We start from the raw sequence: 24369 nt of genomic DNA on the forward strand, positions 1-24369 counted from the left end.
TTTTACCACAAAGATATTACTCAGAATTTGATAACATTAGGTCATCATATTGAATTTGTTGTTATTAGTGCTGACCACAAATGTTCGCTACTCAAGTTTGCATCGGGATGCTCTGGTACACACCAATTATTGTGAGAGCTCAAGAGACCCCGATGCAAACTCGAGTAGCGAGCACTTGTGCTCAGCACTAGTTGTCATATCGTCATCCTTTTATAATTTTTGAAAAAAAAACTAATCCCAATGCTAACCCTGTCCAACCCTACTAGGTTAGGTCAACTGTAAACCCTTCCAGCTCTAATCCTAGCCCAACCCTAACTGTAACCCAACCCTAGCCCAACCCTAACCCTAACCCCAGCTTAATCCCAACCCCAACTTGAACCCTAAAGGTAAAGAATCAAAGCAATAAAAATTATAAACAAAAAAGTAACCTAACTAAGGGGATGATACGGGAGAAGTGATCAAAATGAACCTATAAGAAAAATCCCTACTGTTGCCGGCAGATCGCTGCAAGCTCACTGAGCATGCACCCGCCATTATTTTTTGAGGAAGGGGATGCGGAGGGCTAAGGGATGGAGCTGTAGGGACCAGGGATACAGGACATATCGGGGGGCTCATTTCTCTCTTCTCTGACTATTTTTTATGTGATCATCCTTATTCATTGAATAACGGCGATCATATGATCGGGGACCAGAAAAAACAGCCCTGATCATATTTTCCAGGGTGACAGCTATACCCTTATTCCTAATGACTGTTTTAAAATGGTGATGAGGGAATAAGGCCCCTTAATGGCTATCGTTTTAATGCATATCGGCAGTCATTGAGGGGTTAAACACTAGAACAACCTTGAAATGTTATTTGGTTCAACAAAAATAGAGTTGTTAATCTCCTATTGATTTGACATAATCTCTTTAGCTAGAATTATGAATGACTTGTCATTGTGTTAGCTGCGTTATGTACTCAATCTGTACATTAGTAAAAGTATCCTGTCATATTAAAACGTTATGCAACACAATAAAAATTTCCCTATTACAATAATTTTCATAATTTTGTTTGTTTAATCAACATACTTTATTTTGTTTATAAATGTCTTTAAACATCAATTTGCCAAACTGATATAAAGCTCCATAACGCAGTTTTGCCTATGGAAATAAAGGAAAGTTTTTCTTCAAATAGCTAGAACAAAATTCTTAAAATCAGAGTTAGTGTTGTGTGATGAAATTTAAAATGGCTATTATTGTGCACTGCCTATTTCTGGAGTGTGTAAATGGTATGCCTGGAAAACTCCTTGTCATACCCCAAATTTGGCCCCTATTAAAATAAAAAAGCCTAAACCCATACTCACTTGCCGTGCCAGCGTCATTCTCGCATTGTCGGCTCTCGCTCTTCCCACGGTTTCCATGCGCACAATCAGCCTGGCGTCACTGTCGCCACCTTTCTTATGAAGTGTACAAGAAGAGGTAGTCAGGGATCAGCCGCAGCCTTAACTTCCTCTTCATGTTCTATTCGACACAAGGTGGGGGACAGTGAAGTCAGCGCTGATTGAGCAATGGGTTCACGTGTCACAACATCCCCAAGCGAGTCCCGGGACCACGAGTGCGACACTGCTGGAACAACACCGGCACAAGAGGTGAGTATAGGCTTTTTATTTTATCAGGGCCAAACATTTAGATCAAGAAGGGGGCGTTCTAGTAGTGCACAAACCCTTTAAATGCATTATTGGTGGTATGTCAGCAGATTTAATCAGGAATCAAGTCCTAGACTTGAGACCATTATCTTTAGAGTCAATCTGTAGAAGTTGTCAATGAGGCTGGTAAGCATTTTTCAGATGAATTTGCCATTTTTATTGGTTATTCATTGCAATTAATTTTCATCATGTATAATTGTCTTCATAGATCATGGGAGTTCATAAGGTTTGCTAGTTTTTTTTTAGTTTCTGTTCTCTTTTTCTCATTATTTCTTGAAATTTTTCTTCTTCTATTCTTACTTTTTCTTGTTCTTCTTTTTTCATCTCTTCTTCTTCTTCCTTAAATCTAATGTCCAGTTCTTTTGCCCACTATAGATAGAGTAATATGAAGTAATGTTATCATTGATAATAGTAATTACATTTATTATATAAGTATTTCTAAGACAAAATATAATATGGTTAGGATTTTAATGAATATAGAATTATATGGCCCAAAGGATTCATGAGTAGAGATTTGCGAACCCAAACGGTAAAGTTCGGGGTCCATACTAGTGTTACCAATTGTACACGGACTTCCCTCTTATGTCCATGTTGCTGTTTAGGTTTGGCAGCCCGAAAAGCCAGCAATTCCTATGCTGTCATCTGTGTGACAGTGTGAGAACCACCGGCTTTGATTTGTAGGTAGTTCGTTACCGCAAATCAGAGTGCTGTGGTTCCCATGCTGTCACACAGCAGCTGTGATCGGCAGTAAAAAGGTTACTTGTGCAATAAATACATAAATTTCAAAAAGGGAGTGGGGTTCCCTCTATGTGATAACGACAGGAGGCAAAACCAATTGCTGAGGTCTTCAGCCCTCAGCTGTCATATTTATCTTCACTGGATATCAAAAACAAAGGTGTCCCCATGCTGTTTTTTTAAATTCTTTAAATAAATAATTAAAATATACTGTGTGTGGTCCCACCCATTTTTGACCACCAGTGAAGCTAAAGCAGACAGCTGAGGGCTGTAATTTTCAGTAAGGGTAAGGGTCATGGATATTGTCCCCCAGCTTAAAAATAGCAGCCTGCAGCTATTTGTAGGGTTGATGTCAGCTTTGTAATGTCAGATGACATCAAGCTAGGGGTTAGTAATAGCGAGTCGTCTATAGGGCACCCCATTACTAACCTGATAATCAAAAGTAAGAAAAAAGGTATATAATTGAAAAAAAAACACTCAGAAGAATTTCTTTATTTTAAATAAACACTCCGCACCCTTGTTTACCTATTTGTTAATGTAAAATCTACTATATAATTGTCTAAGGGTCAATTCCGTCTTTCTGTTCTTCTGTCTGTCTGTCACGGATATTCATTGGTCGCGGCCTCTGTCTGTCATGGAAATCAAAGTCGCTGATTGGTCGTGGCAAAACTGCCACGACCAATCAGGGACGGGCACAGTCCGGCAGCAAAATGGCCGCTCCTTCCTCCCCGCAGTGAGTTCCCGCTCCATACTCCCATCCAGTCAGCCCTCACACAAAGTTAATGGCAGCGTTAATGGACCACGTTATGCCAGGGTGTGTCGCACTCCATTAATGCAGCTATTAACCCTGTGTGACCAACTTTTTACTATTGATGATGCATATGCAGCATCAATAGTAATAAGATCTAATGTTACAAATAATAATAATAATAATAAAAAGGTTATTCTCACCCTCCGACGTGGCGCGTGTCCTCGGCAGTGCAAGCGGCAGGTTACAGTGCCAAGGATGCTATGCGAGAAGGACCTTCCATGATGTCACGGTCATGTGACCATGATGTCATCACAGATCATGCGCTCATACCAACCCTGGGACCGGAACCTGCCGAGTGCACGGCACACAGGCGCCAGGACTTCAATTGGCCTTCGGAAGGTGAGTATATGTTTTTTTTTTATTTTAAGTCTTTTTTAATCATGCATATAGTGCCCACATTGCTATATACTAGGTGGGCTGTGTTACATACTGCGTGGGCTGCGTTATATACAACATGGCTGCTATGTACTACATGGGCAGTGTTATATACTATGTGGGCAATGTTATATATTGCGTGGGCTGCGTTATATACTACATGGCTGCTATATACTATGTGGGCAGTGTTATATACTGTGTGGGCAATGTTATATACTGTGTGGGCTCTGTTATATACTACATGGCTACCACTGTATATACTATGTGGACAGTGTTATATACTGTGTGGGCTGCGTTATATACTACATGGCTGCTATATAGTACGTGGGCAGTGTTATATACTGTGTGGGCTGCGTTATATACTGCATGGCTGCTATATACTATGTGGTCAGTGTTATATACTATGTGGGCAATGTAATATACTGCGTAGGCTGTGTTATATACTGTTTGGTCGGTGTTACATACTGCGTGGCCACTGTTATATACTGCGTGGCCTGTATTAACGCATCGGGTATTAAAGAATATGTCGTGGCCTGTGCTATATACTATGTGGCTGCTATATACATACATATTCTAGAATACCCGATGCGTTAAAATCGGGCCCCCATCTAGTTAATAATAATAAATTACCATAGTCCATATTTGTCACCTGTCAAACAGCAATCTATTTGTCTCACTGCATCTGGACTGCATGGCTGAGTGGTGGCATGATGCGACGAATCAGCTGTGAATCCAGCAGACACCGAGCTGAGCCTGAGAACTGCTGCATTTGACTGGCGGTAACAGCAATGATAACTGAAAAAGGCTCTCAGGCTCAGCTCAGTGTCTTTTAGATTCAAGGCTGAGCGGTCACATCATGTCACTGCTCAGCCATGCAAACCAGATGTAGCTGAGTTGGCCTCTTCCTGGGACAAATGGATTGTCGTCGGACAGGTGAGAAATATGGTATTTTATCATTTATATTGTTATAGTAACAAATGACTAAAAGAGGGTAGGGAGTGTTTATTTTAAAGAACTTTTTTTTCATATGTGATTTGATCAAATAAAAAAACTTTTTCATGTGTGTCTTTACTTAATTTTCCCAATGGGGATAGTAGTGGGGAGGTCTTATAGATGCCATTCCATTACTAATCTTTAAGCTTGATGTCAGCTGATATTAAAATGCTGTCAGCAACCCCACAAATATTACCCCAATTGCCACCGCACCTGGGCAAGTGGGAAGAGCCAAGCAAAGCCCCAGAATTAGCGCATGTAAGAGATGCGCCTTTTCTTGAGCGGCTGTGGGCTGCTATTTTTAAGCTGGGGAGAACCAATATCCATGGTCCCCTCCCAGTCTGAGAATATCAGGCCCCAGCTGGCTGGTTGTCAAAAATGAGGGTCTACCCACACCCTTTTTTTATTATTTATTTAAATAATTAAAAAAGAAAAGAGCGTGGGACTCCTCTATTTTGCAGCCTGCAGCAGTCAGCTTTACCTGCACTGGTTAGCAAAAATAGAGGGACCCCCCAAGCCATTGTTTTCTTTTATTTATTTATTGCACAGGCCCCGGGTGGTGAGTAGTAGGGTTGAGCGAAACGGGTCGAACATTTTCAAAAGTCGCCGACTTTTGGCTAAGTCGGGGTTTCATGAAACCCGATCCGACCCCTGTGCGGGGTCGGCCATGCGGTACGCGACTTTCGCGCCAAAGTCGCGTTTCAATGACGCGAAAAGCGCCATTTCTCAGCCAATGAAGGTAAACGCAGAGTGTGGGCAGCGTGATGACATAGGTCCTGGTCCCCACCATCTTTGAGAAGGGCATTGCAGTGATTGGCTTGCTGTCTGCGACGTCACAGGGGCTATAAAGAGGCGTTCCCGCCGACCGCCATCTTACTGCTGCTGATCTGAGCTTAGGGAGAGGTTGCTGCCGCTTTGTCAGAAGCAGGGATAGCGTTAGGCAGGGTCCATTAACCACAAAACCGCTTGTGCTGCAGCGATTTGCACTGTCCAACACCACCCTCGGTGTGCAGGGACAGTGGAAGTTTTTTTTTTTTTTTTCCCCCTCAGCGCTGTAGCTCATTGGGCTGCCCTAGAAGGCTCCCTGATAGCTGCATTGCTGTGTGTACGCCGCTGTGCAAACCAACTGCTTTTTTCAAAGCACAAATCCTCTTGTTCCTTCCTTTCTGCACAGCTATCTTTTTTGTTTGTCCACACTTTTTATTTGATTTGTGCATCAGTCCACTCCTTATTGCTGCCTGCCATACCTGGCTGAGATTACTGCAGGCAGGGAGATAGTAATTGTAGGACATTCCCTGTTTTTTTTTTTTTTTGGTGGGAGATTAAGATTGGCAATTTGGCATTTCTGCTAGAGTGCCATCCCTGTGTGTGCCATCTCTCTCACATAGTGGGCCATAGAAAGCCTTTTCATTTTTCTGTATTTTTTTTTGTGGGGTGTATAAATTCTCCCTGATAAAAATACAGTGGGAGATTAATATTAGCCTTTGGGCTTGTGTGCCAATCTTGAGTGTGCCATCTCTCTCACAAATAGTGGGCCATAGAAAGCCTATTTAATTTTTTTTGGGGTTTTATAAATTTTCCCTGAAAAAAGGGAGATTAATATTGGCCTCTGGGCTTGTGTGCCAGTTGTGAGCGTGCCATCTGTGCCAGCCCTGAGCGTGCCATCTCTCTCACAAATAGTGGGCCATAGAAAGCCTATTTAATTTTTTTTTTTGGTTTTATAAATTCTCCCTGAAAAAAAGGGAGATTAATATTGGCCTCTGGGCTTGTGTGCCAGTTGTGAGCGTGCCATCTGTGCCAGTCCTGAGCGTGCCATCTCTCTCACAAATAGTGGGCCATAGAAAGCCTATTTAATTTTTTTTTTGGTTTTATAAATTCTCCCTGAAAAAAAGGGAGATTAATATTGGCCTCTGGGCTTGTGTGCCAGTTGTGAGCGTGCCATCTGTGCCAGTCCTGAGCGTGCCATCTCTCTCACAAATAGTGGGCCATAGAAAGCCTATTTAAATATTTTTTTGGTTTTATAAATTCTCCCAGAAAAAAAGGGAGATTAATATTGGCCTCTGGGCTTCTGTGCCAGTCCTGAGCGTGCCATCTGTGCCAGTCCTGAGCGTGCCATCTCTCTCACAAATAGTGGGCCATAGAAAGCCTATTTAAATATTTTTTTGGTTTTATAAATTCTCCCAGAAAAAAAGGGAGATTAATATTGGCCTCTGGGCTTCTGTGCCAGTCCTGAGCGTGCCATCTGTGCCAGTCCTGAGCGTGCCATCTCTCTCACAAATAGTGGGCCATAGAAAGCCTATTTAAATATTTTTTTGGTTTTATAAATTCTCCCAGAAAAAAAGGGAGATTAATATTGGCCTCTGGGCTTCTGTGCCAGTCCTGAGCGTGCCATCTGTGCCAGTCCTGAGCGTCCCATCTCTCTCACAAATAGTGGGCCATAGAAAGCCTATTTTTTTTTTTTTGGGGGTTTTAGAAATTCTCCCTGAAAAAAAAAGGGAGATTAATATTGCCCTTTGGGCTTGTGTGCCAGTACTAAGCGTGCCATCTCTCTCTCTCTCTCTCTCAGTCAGTGGGCCATAGAACGCCTATTTTTGGTTTTATTTGTTTTCTAAATTCTCCCTGAAAAAATCATTATATTTTATTTGGTTTCTAAATTCTTCCTGATAAAATCATATTTTTTTTATTATTTTTTTTTCTAAAGTCTCCCTGAAAAAAAAAAAAAAAAACAACCAAAAAAAACAGTGGGAGATTAATATTGGCCTTTCTGCTTGTGTGCCAGTCTTGACTCCTGGGTGTGCCATCTCTCTCTCTCTCTCTCTCTCTCTCTCTCTCTCCAATTGTGGTCCATAGAAAGCCTATATTTTTTTTCCTTGATTTGGGTTCCAAAATCTACCAGAGAAAATAACTCCATCAATCATTGGTAGAAAAATATTGGCCTCTGGGCTTGTGTGCCACTCCTGATTCCTGTGTGCGTCATCTCTCACTCAGTGGCCCATAGAAAGCATATAGTTTGTTACATTTGTTTTCTAAATTCTCCCTGCAAAAATCTATTTTTTTTTTTTTTTTTGGTGTTTCTAAAGTGTTCCTGAAAAAAATAAAAATAAAAAAAAAATAATAGTGTGACATTAATATTAACATTTGTGCTTCAGTGACAGTCCTGCGTGTGGGGCATCTCTCTAATTTGCAGCCACCAAAAACAGAGTGTGTAACATTGGGCCTGATTTTCGCTGTGGTCTCACCAACCTGTAAAGGGGTAGCTAAATCATACTGAAGTTATAGCTCACCGTGTAAGTTGTGTGACTGCAACAAATAACGTTAGTTTGGTTACGTTTTTAAAACAATGAGGACGTCTAGTGGAAGAGGTCGTGGCCGGGGGCGTTCATTGTCAGCTGGTAATGAGGGTAGTGGTAGTGGTGGAGCATCAGGTGGTCGTGGGGAAAAAAATATTGCACCTAAGTCTGGAGCTGTGGAGCCAGGTTCGTCGTCCGGCTACACAAGGCCTCGAACGCTCCCTTTTCTGGGATTAGGAAAACCGCTTTTAAAGCCGGAGCAGCAAGAGCAAGTTTTGGCTTATCTTGCTGACTCAGCCTCTAGCTCTTTTGCCTCCTCTCGTGAAACTGGTAAAAGTAAAAGCAGCGCGTCGTTAGTGGATGTTCACGGTCAGGGACAAGTCACTTCCTTGTCCTCTTCAGCAAAAACAACAACAGAGAAGAATGCAGCAGGCGACACAACGGGTTACTCCATGGAGCTCTTTACACATACCGTCCCTGGCTTAGAAAGTGAAGCAGTTAACAGTCCATGCCCATTACAAGTTGAATCTGACATGGAGTGCACTGACGCACAGCCACAGCCAGACTACTATGCTGGTCCTTTGACTCAGACCACAACATTGCCCTCGCAGGGTGCTGATCAAGAATCAGACCCTGATGAGACTATGTTGCCCCATCACGAACGCTATACCACCAAACGACACGGTGACACAGACGAAGTTGCGCAGGAGGTACAAGAAGAGTTATTAGATGACCCAGTTCTTGACCCCGATTGGCAGCCATTGGGGGAACAGGGTGCAGGCGGCAGCAGTTCTGAAGCAGAGGAGGAGGAGGGGCCGCAGCAGGCATCAACATCGCCACAGGTTCCATCTGCCGGGCCCGTATCTTGCCCAAAACGCGTGGCAAAGCCAAAACCTGGTGGAGGACAGCGTGGCCATCCGGTTAAAGCTCAGTCTGCAATGCCTGAAAAGGTATCCGATGCTAGAAAGAGTGCAGTCTGGCATTTTTTTAAACAACATCCAATTGATCAGCGCAAAGTCATCTGTCAAAAATGTTCTACTTCCTTAAGCAGAGGTCAGAATCTGAAAAGTCTCAATACTAGTTGCATGCATAGACATTTAACCACCATGCATTTGAAAGCTTGGACTAACTACCAAACGTCCCTTAAGGTTGTTGCACCCTCGGCCAATGAAGCTAGTCATCAACGCAACATCCCTTCCGGCAGTGTAGGACCACCATTTAGCGCACCACCTGCTGTATCTGTGCAGGTATCTTTGCCAGGCCAAAGCAGTCAGGGTCAGGGAATCACCAGTTTCGTAGTAGGAAACACTGCATCTAGGGCACCGGCGGCAACAATACCATCTCCCACCGTCTCTCAGTCTGCCATGTCCACCGGCACCCCCGCTAGTTCCACGATCTCCAGCTCTCCAGTCCAGCTCACCCTACATGAGACTATGGTTAGAAAAAGGAAATACTTAGCCTCGCATCCGCGTACACAGGGTTTGAACGCCCACATAGCTAGACTAATCTCGTTAGAGATGATGCCCTACCGGTTAGTTGAAAGCGAAGCTTTCAAAGACCTGATGGACTACGCTGTACCACGCTACGAGCTACCCAGTCGACACTTTTTTTCCAGAAAAGCCATCCCAGCCCTCCACCAGCATGTTAAAGAGCGCATCGTCCATGCACTCAGGCAATCTGTGAGCACAAAGGTGCACCTGACAACAGATGCATGGACCAGTAGGCATGGCCAGGGACGTTACGTGTCCATCACGGCACACTGGGTAAATGTGGTGGATTCAGGGTCCACAGGGGACAGCAAGTTTGGGACAGTTCTGCCTAGCCCACGGTCTAGTAAACAGTTGTCTGTAGCCGTTCGCACCCCCTCCTCCTCCTCCTCCTCCTCGTCCTCCTGCAGAAGCAAGAGCTCGTCCACAGACCGCAGTCGCACAAACACTCCATCCGCACCTGCCACTGTTGCACACCAGGTCTCACATTATGGGGCAGCTACTGGCAAACGTCAGCAGGCTGTATTGGCTATGAAGTGTTTGGGCGACAATAGACACACCGCGGAAGTTCTGTCCGAGTTCTTGCAGCAAGAAACGCAGTCGTGGCTGGGCACTGTAGATCTTGAGGCAGGCAAGGTAGTGAGTGATAACGGAAGGAATTTCATGGCTGCCATCTCCCTTTCCCAACTGAAACACATTCCTTGCCTGGCTCACACCTTAAACCTGGTGGTGCAGTGCTTCCTGAAAAGTTATCCGGGGTTATCCGACCTGCTCCTCAAAGTGCGTGGACTTTGCGCACATATCCGCCGTTCGCCTGTACACTCCAGCCGTATGCAGACCTATCAGCGTTCTTTGAACCTTCCCCAGCATCGCCTAATCATAGACGTTGCAACAAGGTGGAACTCAACACTGCACATGCTTCAGAGACTGTGCGAACAGAGGCGGGCTGTTATGTTTTTGTGGGAGGATACACATACACGGGCAGGCAGTAGGATGGCAGACATGGAGTTGTCAGGTGTGCAGTGGTCGAAGATTCAAGACATGTGTCAAGTCCTTCAGTGTTTTGAGGAATGCACACGGCTGGTTAGTGCAGACAACGCCATAATAAGCATGAGCATCCCCCTAATGCGTCTGCTGATGCAAAGTTTGACGCACATAAAGGATCAGGCGTCTGCACCAGAGGAAGAGGAAAGCCTTGATGACAGTCAGCGATTGTCTGGTCAGGGCAGTGTACATGACGAGGTACCGGGCGAAGAGGAGGTGGAGGATGAGGAGGATGATGGGGATGAGTATATTTTTAATGAGGAAGCTTTCCCGGGGGCACGGGAAATTGGTGGCGTGGCAAGGCCGGGTTCTGGTTTTTTGAGGGACACAAGTGACGTAGATTTGCCTGCAACTGCCCCTCAACCAAGCACAACCGCAGATTTGACAACGGGAACTTTGGCCCACATGGCGGATTATGCCTTGCGTATCCTCAAAAGGGACACACGCATTACAAAAATGATGAACGATGACGATTACTGGTTGGCCTGCCTCCTTGATCCTCGCTATAAAGGCAAATTGCAAAATATTATGCCACATGAGAACTTGGAACTAATATTAGCAACAAAACAATCAACTCTTGTTGACCGTTTGCTTCTGGCATTCCCTGCACACAGCGCCCGTGATCGTTCTCACACGAGCTCCAGGGGCCAGCAGACCAGAGGTGTTAGAGGGGCAGAAATCAGAAGTGGCGTTGGCCAGAGGGGTTTTCTGACCAGGTTGTGGAGTGATTTTTCTATGACCGCAGACAGGACAGGTACTGCAGCATCAATTCAAAGTGACAGGAGACAACATTTGTCCAGTATGGTTACAAACTATTTTTCATCCCTTATCGACGTTCTCCCTCAACCGTCATTCCCATTTGATTACTGGGCATCCAAATTAGACACCTGGCCAGAATTGGCAGAATATGCATTGCAGGAGCTTGCTTGCCCGGCAGCTAGTGTCCTATCAGAAAGAGTATTCAGTGCTGCAGGTTCAATACTAACAGAAAAAAGGACTCGTCTGGCTACCCAAAATGTAGATGATCTAACCTTCATTAAAATGAACCACAACTGGATTTCAAAATCTTTTGCCCCACCCTGCCCGGCTGACACCTAGCTTTCCTATGAAAAGGTCTTGCCTGTGGACTATTCTGAATGACTTTTCCAATCTCGTAATTTTCTTCACCTGATTGTCCAGCATACGACATGTTTCCACCTCATGAAATGGCCAAACTCCCCACACGGGGCCGTGCTATCGCCACTTTGCGCTTGGACCCTTGAGAGTGCTGTTTGTCTGAAGAGGTGGGTGTGGCCGCTTTTGGTCGACGGCACTGCCACTGGGTCCCTCATAGTACAATAAAGTGTCTCTGGCGGTGGTGGTGCGCACCCAACGTCAGACACACCGTTGTAATATGAGGGGCCCTGTGCCTGTACCGCCGGCCACAAGACAGTTCCCCCCCCCAGCTCAAACAGTGCTCTACCACTAGCAAAATTATCTCTCACAGCTTCACCAATGTGTAGTCTAGGCGCTGACATCCTTCAATGCCTGGCACTGACAATACCATTGTTTTGACATTTTTGTTATGTTAGGCCTTCGAAGCCTGTCTGCGGTCCCTTCTTTCTACAACTACTACACTGACCAGGCCACTGCTGGCCGTGTTACCCTGGAACCAATTTAAAAGTGCCTACAGTCAGCCCAATTTTGTTATGTTAGGCCTTGGAAGCCTGTCTGCGGTCACTCCTTCCACTAGACTTCCACTGACCATACACTGCTGCCCATGTACCCCTGGAACCAATTTAAAGTGCCTACAGCCAGCCCAATTTTGTTATGTTAGGCCTTCGAAGCCTGTCTGCGGTCACTCCTTCCACTAGACTTCCACTGACCAGACCACTGCTGCCCGTGTACCCCTGCAAGCAATTTAAAAGTGCCTACAGCCAGCCCAAGTTTGTTATGTTAGGCCTTCGAAGCCTGTCTGCGGTCACTCCTTCCACTAGACTTCCACTGACCAGACCACTGCTGCCCGTGTACCCCTGGAACCAATTTAAAAGTGCCTACAGCCAGCCCAAGTTTGTTATGTTAGGCCTTCGAAGCCTGTCTGCGGTCACTCCTTCCACTAGACTTCCACAGACCAGACCACTGCTGCCCGTGTACCCCTGGAACCAATTTAAAAGTGCCTACAGCCAGCCCAAGTTTGTTATGTTAGGCCTTGGAAGCCTGTCTGCGGTCACTCCTTCCACTAGACTTCCACTGACCAGACCACTGCTGCCCGTGTACCCCTGGAACCAATTTAAAAGTGCCTACAGCCAGCCCAAGTTTGTTATGTTAGGCCTTCGAAGCCTGTCTGCGGTCACTCCTTCCACTAGACTTCCACAGACAAGACCACTGCTGCCCGTGTACCCCTGGAACCAATTTAAAAGTGCCTACAGCCAGCCCAAGTTTGTTATGTTAGGCCTTCGAAGCCTGTCTGCGGTCACTCCTTCCACTAGACTTCCACAGACCAGACCACTGCTGCCCGTGTACCCCTGGAACCAATTTAAAAGTGCCTACAGCCAGCCCAAGTTTGTTATGTTAGGCCTTGGAAGCCTGTCTGCGGTCACTCCTTCCACTAGACTTCCACTGACCATACACTGCTGCCCATGTACCCCTGGAACAAATTTAAAAGTGCCTACAGCCAGCCCAAGTTTGTTATGTTAGGCCTTCGAAGCCTGTCTGCGTCCCGTTCTTTCAACTACAACTACACTGACCAGGCCACTGATGGCCGTGTTCCCCTGGAACCAATTTTAACTTGCCTACAGCCAGCCCTATGTTATTATGTTAGGCCTTCGAAGCCTGTCTGCGTCCCGTTCTTTCAACTACAACTACACTGACCAGGCCACTGATGGCCGTGTTCCCCTGGAACCAATTTTAACTTGCCTACAGCCAGCCCAATGTTAGGCCTTTGATGCCTGTCTGCCGTCACTCCTTCCACTAGGCCTCCACTGACCTGTCTATTGCTGCCCGTGTACCCCTTGAACCAACCTAATAAAATATTTAAAAAATGAATTTGATTATAAAAAATAAGATCGTGTTGAGATCTCAAATGCAGACATTTTAACAATCAAAACAAACACACAACAAATATCTGGAACTGTACTACAAAGGTCCAACAGCTACAATTTCTTTCTCCTGCAAGAAGTTAACTGAAAGTTTTTTGGAGTTGTTAACACAGATATGGCATCCACCGAGTGTTGTCCTGTCGCGTCTCCTTTAAATTATTTCCAATAAGATGTTAAACTATTAATTTAATAAAATCAATAATTAAAAAAATAATTGAGTAAGTCAAAAGCACATTGCAAATAAACATTAATTACAAATCAAGAAGCATGGCGCGTCCGAGGGTGAGTAGATACCGAATAAGAATATAATCACCCTCGGACGCGCAATGCTTATTTACAACAGCCTTCCTTCCTAAGAATCAGCCCTTTCGTGGTGTAGAGAGAGGTTGTGTTACACTCCAAGGTGTTCCCCGGGTTGCCTTTCATGAGCTTCGATCTTCCGGCTCTCGTTTAGTAGTTGGTGGAAACTACGCTGCATTAGGCCTACAAATTTGGTATGGGGTGTAGAGACAGGTTGTGTTACACTCCAAGGTTTTCACCAGGTTGCCTTTCCTGAGCTTCTATCTTCAGGCTCTCATTAAATTGTGGTTAAATGGAACAACTGCATTTGGCGTACTAGTTGGTTTGGGGCCTACTATCGGTGTCTGCCGCTCCTTGCTGTTCTCCTGGTTTCCTGTCCTGAAATTCCATTTTCAGCCTCTCGTTAAGTAGTTGTTAATGTTAAACTGCATTTGGCCTACTAGTTGGGTTGGGGCCTACTATCGGTGTCTGCCACTCCTTGCTGTTCTCCTCCACTGAACAAAGCTGTGCCGCCTGTTTACTACGGTTGCCAATTTTGAACTGCATTTCGACTACTTACTGATTTGGCCCTACTCTCTGTGTCAGCCTCTCATTCCAGTTGTCCTCCACTGCAATGCCCCCTGGTTATTCCTGTGTTACCAATTTTGAACTGCATTTAGCCCACTTTCTTCTTTGGGCCTATATCTGTGTTTCCACTTCATCGTGCCCATTGCCCAGCCAGTGATAGATGAGTCTGCTGGTACATTGACCCATAACGCAACATTCCCCGTGCACGCTACACAACAACATTGTGACCCTGCTGAAAGTCAGGTTGCTCTTCCCGCATACCATACCACCTTACACGGGGACAAAGAGGAAGGTGCAGATGAAAGTGCAGGTTCCTTCATCAGGTGGGGGGAGGAATACTAGTTGGCGACGTCACTGGCACAGGGCCTCTCATAGTACGCAAAAGTGTTGCTGCCGGTGGGAGGCGCCCCCGCCGTGCAAACACACCGCTGTACTTTGAGGGGCCCTGTGCCAGTGCCAATGCCAACGAGTGGGCCCCCCCCCGTGCTTGCTCAGGTTCACAGCACTTGCAAAGTTGAAATACTTACCTCTCCCTGCTCCACTGCCGTGACGTGGTCCAGATTTCCTGGGCCCACTAATTACTTGAACCAGCCCTACCCCCCACAACTTTAGCCAAATGACCCCCAATTTCAAATGCCTTCCAATTATTATAAGGTAAATTACGCTTGACAAGCTTCATTAAGAAGAATGGATGGTTTTGACATTAAAATGGGCACTCTAGGTGTTTTCCTGGCCCCCACTCACTGCCGACTATGCTGCCCCATTGACTTGCATTGGGTTTCGTGTTTCGGTCGATCCCGACTTTACGTCATAATCGGCCGATTTCACTCGACCCGACTTTGGACATAGTCGGGTTTCGCAAAACCCGGCTCGACTCTAAAAAGGTCAAGGTCGCTCAACTCTAGTGAGTAGCACTCTCATAAGTTGACGCCTGTGACCAGAGGTTAACTTTTTTTAAAAATACATCTTTGGTAGTAGTGGGTAGTGGATAAGGATGTCATCCAGATGCACCACTTCAGAAGTGGATAACATCTCCGGAAAGATGTCAGGCCAGTGCCAGGCAGCAGCTGCCAAGGCAAACAGGATTATGGGGTGCATTAAAAGAGGTCTGGATACACATGATGAGAGCATTATACTGCCTCTGTACAAATCCCTAGTTAGACCGCACATGGAGTACTGTGTCCAGTTTTGGGCACCGGTGCTCAGGAAGGATATAATGGAACTAGAGAGAGTACAAAGGAGGGCAACAAAATTAATAAAGGGGATGGGAGAACTACAATACCCAGATAGATTAGCGAAATTAGGATTATTTAGTCTAGAAAAAAGACGACTGAGGGGCGATCTAATAACCATGTATAATTATATAAGGGGACAATACAAATATCTCGCTGAGGATCTGTTTATACCAAGGAAGGTGACGGGCACAAGGGGGCATTCTTTGCATCTGGAGGAGAGAAGGTTTTTCCACCAACATAGAAGAGGATTCTTTACTGTTAGGGCAGTGAGAATCTGGAATTGCTTGCCTGAGGAGGTGGTGATGGCGAACTCAGTCGAGGGGTTCAAGAGAGGCCTGGATGTCTTCCTGGAGCAGAACAATATTGTATCATACAATTATTAGGTTCTGTAGAAGGACGTAGATCTGGGGATTTATTATGATGGAATATAGGCTGAACTGGATGGACAAATGTCTTTTTTCGGCCTTACTAACTTTGTTACTATGTTATGTTACTATGTCATTAACAAAATCCTGGAAGACTACGGGAGCCAGAATTGCCAGAATTCTAGTGGCTATACTCCAGCCCTAAATCCATACGAACAAATTCCTCTCTGGAGGTGCCAGAATTCTAACGGTTATAAGCCGACCCTAAGCAGATGCTGACACAGACCACACAGTTGAAAAGTACACTCACACATGAGATTAGGTTGATAATAGCGCACCGACGTGCGCCTCTGAAAACCTTTTATACATGCAGCTCAAGTCCAGTCGGACAGGACCTTGCTCGTGGACCAATCTGGAGCTGCCACATCACTAGAGCAGCTGACGACCGAACACCAATGAGACGCCACATTACTAGCATGCTCAGTAGACTGATTTTTGGACTTAGTCTCTTAAATGTTCGCTCATCGCTGACTACCGCTGGTTATCATAGGCTTGGCTGAAGAGCCAGCAGTAACCAGATGAATGGCAAGAGCCTGAGCAAAATGCTGGGACTGACGTCTCTGCTCAGCACCACCCGCAGTGGTCAAAGCAGAATGGGGGACCACAGATGCAGGCAAGGCTTTGGATCTACCCCGTGCAGAGGGAGAATCCCGGTGCCTGACAGACCCCTTTAAATTTTTCACTCTTTGTTTCATTGCAGCCATTTGGTAAATTCCAAAAAGTCTTTTTTTTTTCATATTAATGTACACTCTGCACCCCATCTTGACTGAAAAACAGAAGTGTAGAAATTTTTGCAAATTTACTAAAAAAGTAAAACCGAAATATCACATGATCATAATTATTCAGACATTTTGCTCACACACTCATATTTAAGTCATATGCTGTCCATTTCTTTGTGATCCTCCTTGAGATGGTTCTACTCCTTCATTGGAGTCCAGTTATGTTTAACTAAACTGAGAGGACTTGATTTGGAAAGGCACACACCTGTGTATATAAGACCTCACAGCTCACAGTGCATGCCAGACCAAATGACAATCTTGAGGTCATGGGAACTGGCCAAGGAGCTCAGAAACAGAATTCTGGCGCGGAACAGATCTGGCCAAGGTTACAACAGAATTTTTGCAGTAATCAATGTTCCAAAGAGCACAGTGGCGTCTATAATCCTTAAATGGAGGAAGTTTGGGACCACCAGAAGTCTTCCTAAACCTGGCTGTCCAGCCCAACTGAGCAATCGTGGGAGAAGAGCCTTGGTGCGAGAGGTAAAGAAGAACCCCAAGAACGTTATGGCTGAGCTCCAGAGATGCAGTAGGGAGATGGGAGAAAATTCCACAAAGTCAACTATTTGTGCAGCCCTTCACCAGTCAGGTCTTTATGGTAGAGTAGCCCGATGGAAGCCTCTCCTCAGTGCAAGACATATGAAAGCCTACATAGAGTTTGCTAAAAAAACACATTAAGGATTACCAGACTATGAGAAATAAGATTCTCTGGTCAGATAAGATGAAGAAATACCTTTTTGGTGATAATTCTAAGCGGTATGTGTGGAGAAAACCGGGCACTGCACATCACCTGCCCAATACAATCCCAACAGTGAAACATGGGGGTGGCAGCATCATGCTATGGGGGTGTTTTTCAGCGGCAGGCACAGGAGGACTGGCTGTCATTGAAGGAAACATGAATGTGGCCATGTACAGAAATAACCTGGATGAAAAACTCTTCCAGAGTGCTTTGGACCTCAGACTTGGCCGAAGGTTCACCTTGCAACAAAGACAATGACCCTAAGTACCCAGCTAAAATAACAAAGGAGTGGCTTCAGAAAAACTCTGTGGCCATTACATGACTTCTATCATGCATTTTTCACTAGTTTTCCCCTTTGTGGACACTGTTTCTAATTTTCTAGCTTCTCTGATTTAGTGGGAGAAGATTAGCTGTTGTCTGATGTTGTCTCCTATAGCCGTACTAAGCTATGTGGCTCTGAATCCAGAACTTGTCTGAGGTGTAACATTTGCTTAATGCTGCAGCACAAGTTAGTGCGTGCCTCATCGTGCTGAGTGCATCTCGCTCCTCCTTTACCTCGATCTACAAAATATAATAGAAAGTGTACCCTGACACCTCACTGTGGTGACAGACGATCTCACTTTGACTTAGATATATTGGAGCTGTTTTCCAAAGTCGACAACTAGTTCAAACAGCAGGTGAAGGTGGAAATGTGGCTGATTAGTGGAGAAATAAGCAGATTTGTTTCATAAGGTACAGTGGGGCAAAAAAGTATTTAGTCAGTCAGCAATAGTGCAAGTTCCACCACTTAAAAAGATGAGAGGCGTCTGTAATTTACATCATAGGTAGACCTCAACTATGGGAGACAAACTGAGGAAAAAAAATCCAGAAAATCACATTGTCTGTTTTTTTATCATTTTATTTGCATATTATGGTGGAAAATAAGTATTTGGTCAGAAACAAACAATCAAGATTTCTGGCTCTCACAGACCTGTAACTTCTTCTTTAAGAGTCTCCTCTTTCCTCCACTCATTACCTGTAGTAATGGCACCTGTTTAAACTTGTTATCAATATCAAAGACACCTGTGCACACCCTCAAACAGTCTGACTCCAAACTCCACTATGGTGAAGACCAAAGAGCTGTCAAAGGACACCAGAAACAAAATTGTAGCCCTGCACCAGGCTGGGAAGACTGAATCTGCAATAGCCAACCAGCTTGGAGTGAAGAAATCAACAGTGAGAGCAATAATTAGAAAATGGAAGACATACAAGACCACTGATAATCTCCCTCGATCTGGGGCTCCACACAAAATCCCACCCCGTGGGGTCAGAATGATCACAAGAACGGTGAGCAAAAATCCCAGAACCACGCGGGGGGACCTAGTGAATGAACTGCAGAGAGCTGGGCCCAATGTAACAAGGTCTACCATAAGTAACACACTACGCCACCATGGACTCAGATCCTGCAGTGCCAGACGTGTCCCACTGCTTAAGCCAGTACATGTCCGGGCCCGTCTGAAGTTTGCTAGAGAGCATTTGGATGATCCAGAGGAGTTTTGGGAGAATGTCCTATGGTCTGATGAAACCAAACTGGAACTGTTTGGTAGAAACACAACTTGTCGTGTTTGGAGGAAAAAGAATACTGAGTTGCATCCATCAAACACCATACCTACTGTAAAGCATGGTGGTGGAAACATCATGCTTTGGGGCTGTTTCTCTGCAAAGGGGCCAGGACGACTGATCCGGGTACATGAAAGAATGAATGGGGCCATGTATCGTGAGATTTTGAGTGCAAACCTCCTTCCATCAGCAAGGGCATTGAAGATGAAACGTGGCTGGGTCTTTCAACATGACAATGATCCAAAGCACACCGCCAGGGCAACGAAGGAGTGGCTTCGTAAGAAGCATATGAAGGTCCTGGAGTGGCCTAGCCAGTCTCCAGATCTCAACCCTATAGAAAACCTTTGGAGGGAGTTGAAAGTCCGTGTTGCCAAGCGAAAAGCCAAAAACATCACTGCTCTAGAGGAGATCTGCATGGAGGAATGGGCCAACATACCAACAACAGTGTGTGGCAACCTTGTGAAGACTAACAGAAAACGTTTGACCTCTGTCATTGCCAACAAAGGATATATTACAAAGTATTGAGATGAAATTTTGTTTCTGACCAAATACTTATTTTCCACCATAATATGCAAATAAAATGTTAAAAAAACAGACAATGTGATTTTCTGGATTTTTTTTTCTCAGTTTGTCTCCCATAGTTGAGGTCTACCTATGATGTAAATTACAGACGCCTCTCATCTTTTTAAGTGGTGGAACTTGCACTATTGCTGACTGACTAAATACTTTTTTGCCCCACTGTATGTTACAAAGTTTCTTATATTTTTGCCTGATCTTTTAATTTATGCAAAGATCTACTGGGCTTTGCATCCTTATCCACTAATTTTTCCCAGACAGGTTTCATTTTAAGCTAGCTTGGCACATGGAGATGTGAATTAAAATCTCTTGGGTCCATCCTTTAGGTACACCCTAGAATTGTTGGATGACTTATACCCTTTACGATCAAAAAAAGTTTACTAAATACCTCACATTTTTATGCATATAGAAATTGTGGAGTTCATGTATTTATTAATTGCAGTGCACTAATGCAACAGTGCATGCATATACAGTGGGTATGGAAGTATTCAGAACCCTATAAATTTTTCACTCTTTATTTAATTGCAGCCATTTGGTAAATTTAAAAAAGTTCATTTTTTTCTCATTAATGTAGACTTTGCACCCCATCTTGACTGAAAAACCCCCCAGAAATGTAGAAATTTTTGCAAATTTGTTACAAAAGAAAAACTGAAATATCACATGGTCATAAGTATTCAGACCCTTTGCTCAGACACTCATATTTAAGTCACACGCTGTCCATTTCCTTGAGATGGTTCTACTCCTTCATTGGAGTCCAGCTGTGTTTAATTAAACTGATAGGACTTGATTTGGAAAAGCACACACCTATCTATATAAGACCTCACAGACCTCGCGGTGATGCGCCCTCTGCTGGATGAACTCATATGAATTCAAGCGTGGGAAAATGTTCTGAAAAGTTTCCAGGCTCGAGTTCATATGAGTTCATCCAGCAGAGGGCGCATCACCGCGACTCAAGGTAACTACAATATATTCCCCTGTATTCCATTCATTCACCAAGTTTTACAGTCAGGAGCACAGCTGCATTAGCAGGCTCCTGGGTGTAAAATGATTTAACCCCTTCAGATGGATTTACAGCGTGGGACAAAACTGTAACGACGGAAGGTATGGAATATTGTTGTTTCTTTTTTTTTAACTTTGTTTCAGGTGACAAGGGTCTTCAGGTGGATTGAGAGTATAATTAAATATTAAAACACCATGTGTTAGGAGTCGAGTTTCCTCTGCTGCACAGGGGGAATCTCAATCCGTCTCCGCTGCGGTCTCCCATTCTCCTCCAGCCGCAATGGAGTCTGCTCAGCAGGGACGTCGCTCCCAGTGTCTTGCTCGCTCTCACTCTGTACAGAGAGTTACTGCTGCTTCTTCAGCTCCTGCCATTAAAGTCAGTGCTGGTCAGCGGCGAGCGGACTTCCCTGGGACTAAGTCCTTGTTTGCGCACACTGAGCATGCCCAGAGCAAGATCTCCCATTGGAGATCGAGGGTCATGTGCTCTGGCTCTGCAGCGCATTCCATTGGTCCTCTTGGCAGGCCCTGGAAGGGCAAAGTTTCTGTGGCCACTTCCTGTCCTGCAATTATATAAACTGCGCATGACCGCACGGCCATGCGCTAGTGTACAATTGAATACGTGTGTTTGTTGTGAGTGCAAGTCGTTCATTAAATACCCCTACCCTATTGTATGACTGTTCGCGTATGGAGTATGGCTGCTATCTAGCGCCCGACAAATCACTCAACGTGTCACACACGTATCAGCGTCTATTGCTGTGACCGCCAGTGCGGCGCCACGCTCCAGTAGTGCGCTTCCTGACCCACGTCTGGGTGCTTAGTGGTGCCTGCCAGCACGGCACAGTTCGCACTTCGGTGCTCTAATTATAAGAGTTGCCTAACACACCCTGTTGCGGTGTTGTGTCAGCAAGTGGTCTAATCGGACTTCAATTCTAGTTGGGGTTAAGTTCGCTGACTGCTTGCTCGCCTTCTATGTGCGGTACCGCGATCCTGTGACACAACAGGATCGCTTCCTTCACGTTGGGTGAAGTTTAACCCACGCGAGTATACTTATGAGTACCGCCATATAGTCCGTCATTACTCAGCAGCAGGTTCCATCTCTGCACGGTGGACCCCGGGCTACGAACGCACCGTACACTATCAGTCTTATTATTTGGTGTGTTCCGCTAGCCCTAACATTACACTAGCGCCAGGGTCTGGCTAGTGATGACGGACAAACAGCAATCCCTGCGGTATATACAGCAGCTGGAGGGTAGGTTGGTGGCTCTCGAGAGCGCAACCTCAGCTGTGGATGTTACCGCAGTTGCTGTACAGGCTGCCAGCGTGGCTGCAGCAACTTTGTCCATTGCCACCCCTGTTCCGACATTTTCTCGCCTCCCGCTGCCAGAAAAATTTTCTGGTAATAGCAAATTTTGTATGGGATTCGTGAGTCAGTGCTCTATTCATCTCGAGCTTCTGGCTGCACGTTTCCCCACGGAGCGGGCTAAGGTGGGATTTATTGTGTCTCTATTGTCGGACAGGGCGTTGGAATGGGCTACGCCGCTGTGGGATCGTGGCGATCATGTGGTGCAGAGTGCTCCTCCGTTTTTGAGCACTTTAAAACAGGTCTTTTTAGGACCTCAAGTCACCCATGACACTGCGCTCCAAATGCTGGCATTAACTCAGGGTGAGTCCTTGGTCAGTCATTTTGCCGTCCAATTCCGCACTTTAGCATCTGAGCTGGAATGGTCGGATAAAGCTCTTATCCCCATATTTTGGAGGGGCTTGGCTGACCATGTAAAGGACGCTCTGGCCACTAGGGAGATTCCTGCCACACTGGAGGAGTTAATAACAGTCTCCACTCGAATTGACCTCCGTTTTAACGAGCGGAGGTTAGAGCGAGCCCAGTGTAGGCAGAGGTTTCGGCTGGCTCCTACTTTCGCCAAACCTCTGGAATCTCCGGTCCTGGTTCCTGAGTCACATGAGGCCAGGGAAGTGTCACAAGCGGGACCTAAGTCCCGGACCGCTTGTGCACTCAGGGTCTGTCATGTTTGCCAGCAGTCTGGACATTTAGCCACCAGATGTCCTCAGCGGTCGAGGAAACGTCAGCGTCTAGTGGTCGTAGGTGGAGGTACACTAGACACGGCGACGTTTGCCTCTAAATTGTCCTTTAAGGGGACAATTACTATAGGCTCATTCTCCCACTCGGTAGAGCTCTGCGTGGATTCTGGGGCGGAGGGCAATTTTATGTCTTCTGCCTTCGCCCAACGCCACGCAATACCTCTGGTTATGCTAGCTCAACCTGTAACGGTACGAGTGGTGAATGGGTCGACTCTGCCCTTACAGATAACTCACCAGACAATCCCTTTTACTCTGTCCATGTCGCCATCTCATCAGGAGATTATTTCTCTGCTCGTCATTCCAGAGGGAATTGATGAAGTCCTGTTGGGAATACCTTGGCTACGGTACCACTCTCCTCATATCGAGTGGTCCTCAGGCAGAATTCTGGGATGGGGTGAATCTTGTGGGGGTAGGTGTCAGAGGGAGTGCGTTCAGGTAGCTACAACTGAGGTACCCGCAGATCTTTCCTCTCTCCCCAAGCAGTATTGGTCATATGCAGACGTATTCTCCAAAAAGGCGGCGGAGACCCTTCCGCCCCATCGCCCCTATGACTGTCCTATTGACCTCTTGCCTGGTGCTGAGCCTCCCCGGGGTCGAGTCTATCCGCTATCTCTCCCGGAGACGGAGGCAATGTCACAGTACATCCAGGAAAATCTGGCAAGAGGGTTCATCAGGAAGTCAGTGTCACCTGCTGGGGCAGGGTTCTTCTTCGTGCAGAAGAAGAGTGGGGAATTGCGTCCATGCATCGACTACAGGGGTCTTAACGCCATCACCGTTAAGAATAAATACCCTTTGCCTTTGATATCTGAACTGTTCGATAGGCTTCAGGGAGCAAGGGTATTTACTAAATTAGATCTGCGGGGTGCTTACAACCTGATTCGCATCCGTGAGGGGGACGAATGGAAGACGGCTTTTAACACCAGGGATGGGCACTATGAATATCTGGTGATGCCGTTTGGGCTCTGTAATGCCCCAGCCGTTTTCCAAGACTTTGTGAACGATATCTTCCGGGATATGCTTTCCACCTCGGTCGTAGTCTATCTGGATGATATTCTCATCTACTCTCCAGATATTGACTCCCACCGGAGAGATGTTTGCAAAGTCTTCGACCTCCTACGGGCAAACTCCCTCTATGCCAAGTTGGAGAAGTGTATGTTTGAGCAGGAGTCCTTACCTTTCCTAGGCTACATCATCTCAGCCCAGGGATTGGCTATGGATCCTGCCAAACTACAGGCTGTGATGGACTGTCAGGAACCCCATTCTCTTAAAGCGGTGCAGCGCTTTATGGGGTTCATCAATTATTATCGCCAGTTCATCCCGCATTTCTCAACTTTGGTAGCTCCCTTGTTTGCCCTCACCAAGAAGGGGGCGAATCCCAAATTGTGGTCTGAGGAGGTCTCCAAGGCTTTTATCTCTATAAAGTCACACTTCGCTAGCGCTCCCATTCTTCATCGCCCCGATGTTGATAAGCCATTTATCATGGAGGTGGATGCCTCTTCTGTTGGTGCTGGAGCAGTCCTCTTCCAAAAGGATGCTCAAGGTCGGAAGCATCCTTGCTTC

At 45.7% G+C, this 24369-nt stretch overlaps 1 protein-coding gene across 1 annotated transcript in view; it reads right to left on the bottom strand.

Moving 5' to 3' along the window:
• Positions 1–374: 374 nt before the first annotated feature.
• TMEM232 (transmembrane protein 232) overlaps positions 375–24369 on the bottom strand; it is a 494818-nt gene continuing 470823 nt past the window's right edge. The window contains exon 13 of the mRNA XM_069752641.1: positions 375–2053. Within this exon, the coding sequence (XP_069608742.1) occupies positions 1916–2053 (138 nt within the window). The 3' untranslated portion in view covers positions 375–1915. The remainder of the gene's footprint in view (positions 2054–24369) is intronic.

This window comes from Ranitomeya imitator, chromosome 1 (assembly GCF_032444005.1).
Source record: "Ranitomeya imitator isolate aRanImi1 chromosome 1, aRanImi1.pri, whole genome shotgun sequence".
NCBI classification, from domain to species: domain Eukaryota; kingdom Metazoa; phylum Chordata; class Amphibia; order Anura; family Dendrobatidae; genus Ranitomeya; species Ranitomeya imitator.